Here is a 3,801-nt window from a genome sequence, read left to right on the forward strand (position 1 = left end):
AGAAGCATCCAGTTAAGTAAGTTTGATTCTTAAATTAAAGAAAAATAAATTCTCTTTTAGGCTCGATTCACATCTATGCATGTTGCTTTTGAGCGTTTTTGCAGTGCTTTTTGCGGTGCTTGCCGCGTTTTTGGACATGCGTTTTTACCGTGATTTTGCCGCGTTTTGCGGGTTTTTTTTACACTGTGGTTGCTTAGCAACCAGATATATACAGTGAAAAAAATTGAAAAAAAACGCAAAACGCAAATTGCGGCAAAATCGCAGCAAAAAACACTGTACTTGCGTTTTTGATGCAGGTCCATTGACTTCTATTACATGCAAAACGCTGCATTTTGCATGAAAAAAAGTCCCCGACCCTTTCCAAAAACGCAGAGGCACAAAAATGCATTGATGTGAACATGTTCCATAGGAACCCATGTTAAAAAAAATTCCTTGCGTTTCTGCAAAATGCATCAAAAAACGTGGTAGTGTGAATCAAGCCTTAAAGGGACAATGGGACAGGCAGGAAGGGGTTAAGGTTTTATGGGGGGGGGGGGGGGATGTCACAGGAAATAATCATAACACATCATAACATATATACTATTTATATAATGTATATACAAATGTGCCGCAAACAGAAAAATACATTATCTTAGGTCTGTAGGGTCAATAAAGAATCAAAGCATATACTGTAGATGGGGTAAAATTATCCTGTATCGATATGGTTGTTGTTAATGAATATCTAAACCAAAACATCTTCTTAGGTTTTATTGGAACAGGGAACAGGTAAAACCAGATTTTCTTTTGGGATGTCTGTTTCTCTTTTTCCAAAAGGGAAGCCTCCCCCCCGCCTGTCCTATCCCATAGACACAACAAGAAGGGAGAGGAAATCTCTCCAAAATGAGAAGAATTCATTGAGGTTGATTTACTAAAGGCAAAGATACTGTGCACTGCACGTGCATAGTTGCTCTAGATCTGAGGTGAAGCTCTGAAATCAGGGGAAGCTCTGCTGATTTCTATCATCCAATCATGTACAAGCAAAAATTTTGTTTTTTATTTTCCTTGCATGTGATTGGGTATTCTTTGCAAAGTGGAGCTTTACCTCATTTATTAAGCTCCGAATCAAGTGCAATTGCAGTATATAGTATATTTGCCTTTAGTAAATCAACCCCGTTTTTATATTTTTTTTAAAGGCAATTAAATATGATACCAGTTGTTTTTTGTTTTTTTTAGCAAAATAACTACCATCAGGGTTTACTTCCTCTTTAAGAAATGTATGATCAGGGATGATGACCTCAGTGAAGATGGCGGTGGCGGCCTCGGACCGGAGGGGGGAGGGCGGCGGCGTGGTGTCGCAGGACGTAGGCAGGAAGGGGCGGTGTTCCTGGGGCTGAGGCAGAGTGAGTGAGAGAGAAGGAGAAGGAAGCTGAGGGGCGAGCAGAGCGGAGGAGGGAGAGGAGTGGCAGAGAGCGGGTGACTGAAAGGCGGGCAGCCCGCGGAGAAGGAGGCGGAGGGAGTCCCGGCTCGGGACCTGAGGGACGGACGGAAGCCGAGAGGCGCCAGTATCAGAAGGCGGCTGTAAGTGCGGAGGAGGTCGGAGGAGGAGAAGATGGCGGACGGGGATAGCGGCAGCGAGAGAGGGGGCAGCAGTGGCGGAGGAGGGGGAGGCCCCGGCAGCTTCCAGCAGCACATGTCCCGGGATCAGGAGACCCAGGAGCTGGCCTCCAAGCGGCTGGACATCCAGAATAAACGTTTCTATCTGGACGTGAAGCAGAACGCCAAAGGCCGCTTCATTAAGATCGCCGAGGTGGGCGCCGGGGGCTCCAAGAGCCGCCTCACCCTCTCCATGGCCGTGGCCGCCGAGTTCCGCGACTACCTGGGAGACTTCATCGAGCACTACGCCCAGCTGGGCCCCAGCAGCCCCGAGCAGATCGCACAGTCCTCGGGGGAGGACGGCATGGGAGGAGCCGGGGGCCCCCGTCGGGCCCTGAAGAGCGAGTTCCTGGTCCGGGAGAACCGCAAGTATTACCTGGACCTGAAGGAGAACCAGCGCGGCCGCTTCCTGCGCATCCGCCAGACCATCAACCGCGGGCCGGGCTTCAGCGGAGGAGCCGGAGGGGGAGCCGGCCTGCAGAGCGGACAGACCATCGCCCTGCCCGCCCAGGGCCTCATCGAGTTCAGAGACGCCCTGGCCAAGCTGATCGATGACTATGGCGGGGAGGACGACGAGCTGGGCCCCGGAGGAGGAGGGGCGGCCGGTGGGGGAGGAGGCGGCGGCGGCCTGTACGGAGAACTGCCCGAGGGCACGTCCATCACTGTGGACTCCAAGCGCTTCTTCTTCGATGTGGGCTGTAATAAGTACGGCGTGTTCCTGCGGGTGAGCGAGGTGAAGCCCAGCTACCGCAACTCCATCACCGTACCCCTCAAAGCCTGGGGCAAGTTCGGGGGAGCCTTCTGCCGCTATGCCGAGGAGATGAAGGAGATCCAGGAGCGCCAGAGGGACAAGATGTATGACCGCCGGGGAACCGGAGGGGACAGAGGAGGAGGAGGTGGCCTGAGCTCCGGGGGAGGAGAAGACTCCGAGACAGAGGATGTGGATGACGACTGAACCCAGAGAGAGAAAGGGGGGAGGGGGAACTACAACTTCTAGAAATGGGGCCTCTCATGGGGGGGGGGGGGGGCTACATCTAGCAATGGGACCTCTCATGGGGGGGGGGGGGGGCTACATCTAGCAATGGGACCTCTCATGGGGGGGGGGGGCTACATCTAGCAATGGGACCTCTCATTGGGGGGAGGGGGAACTACATCTCCTAGCAATGGGACCTCTCATTGGGGGGAGGGGGAACTACATCTCCTAGCAATGGGACCTCTCATTGGGGGGGGGGGGGGCTAAAACTCCTAGCAATGGGACCTCTCATTGGGGGGGGGGGCTAAAACTCCTAGCAATGGGACCTCTCATTGGGGGGGGGGGGGCTAAAACTCCTAGCAATGGGACCTCTCATTGGGGGGAGGAGGACTAAAACTCCTAGCAATGGGACCTCTCATTGGGGGGGGGAGGACTAAAACTCCTAGCAATGGGACCTCTCATTGGGGGGGGGGGGGGGGGGACTAAAACTCCTAGCAATGGGACCTCATGGGGGGGAGGGGGGGAACTACAACTCCTAGCAATGGGACCTCTCATGGGAGGGGGGGGGGACTACAACTCCTGGCAATGGGACCTCTCATTTTACAACTTCCAGCAGTGGGATTCCTCCTGACATCGGGGGGGCTACAACTCCCAGCAATGGAGCCTGTAGTTCCACCTTAGCTGGGTGACCCTAGCCCCCCCCCCCCCCCCCCAATCTACAGACATAATGTTACTGGGCAGTCTACCTCTCCAGCTGTAGGAAAACCCAGGGTAAGGTCCCCTTCCCCTAGCTCTCTAGCTGTTGTGGGACTACAAATTTCAGCATGCTAAAACTTGTACTTTTGTGTCTCCTATACTGACTATATATATGTACACTATGCAATTGCAATCTCCTTAAATCAGTTGCTTGGGTCTGTCATATTACAAACCTATAGTAACTAAAGGAGATTTTACTATTGGATTGTATAGTGTATGGCCAGTCTTGGAGTCACCATACATAACATAATCTGATCATACAATCAACTTTAGATTTATCAAGACTATTCAATTTGCACAGAGGCCTATTTCATCCAGTCAGGCAGGCCCTTGCACAACATAGTCATTGGTAGATCTCAAGCACATTGTGCAGTCAGATTGTAATGTGTATGGCCAGCCTTAGAGAGTTGTAGGTGGCCCAAGACTGTCTGTTTTTGTGG

The 3,801-nt window shown here is 52.2% G+C and overlaps 1 protein-coding gene across 1 annotated transcript; it reads left to right on the forward strand.

Annotated features, from left to right (window-relative positions):
* The first annotated feature begins 1,350 nt into the window (after positions 1–1,350).
* Positions 1,351–2,662, forward strand: PURB (purine rich element binding protein B). Its single transcript, XM_077469555.1, has one exon. It carries the CDS (start codon positions 1,589–1,591, stop codon positions 2,585–2,587), a length of 999 nt encoding a protein of 332 aa, XP_077325681.1. The 5' UTR covers positions 1,351–1,588; the 3' UTR covers positions 2,588–2,662.
* Positions 2,663–3,801: the final 1,139 nt, after the last annotated feature.

Source organism: Lithobates pipiens, unplaced genomic scaffold (genome assembly GCF_037356315.1).
Source record: "Lithobates pipiens isolate NorthernLeopardFrog02 unplaced genomic scaffold, aLitPip1_a1.2 Scaffold_8, whole genome shotgun sequence".
NCBI lineage: Eukaryota > Metazoa > Chordata > Amphibia > Anura > Ranidae > Lithobates > Lithobates pipiens.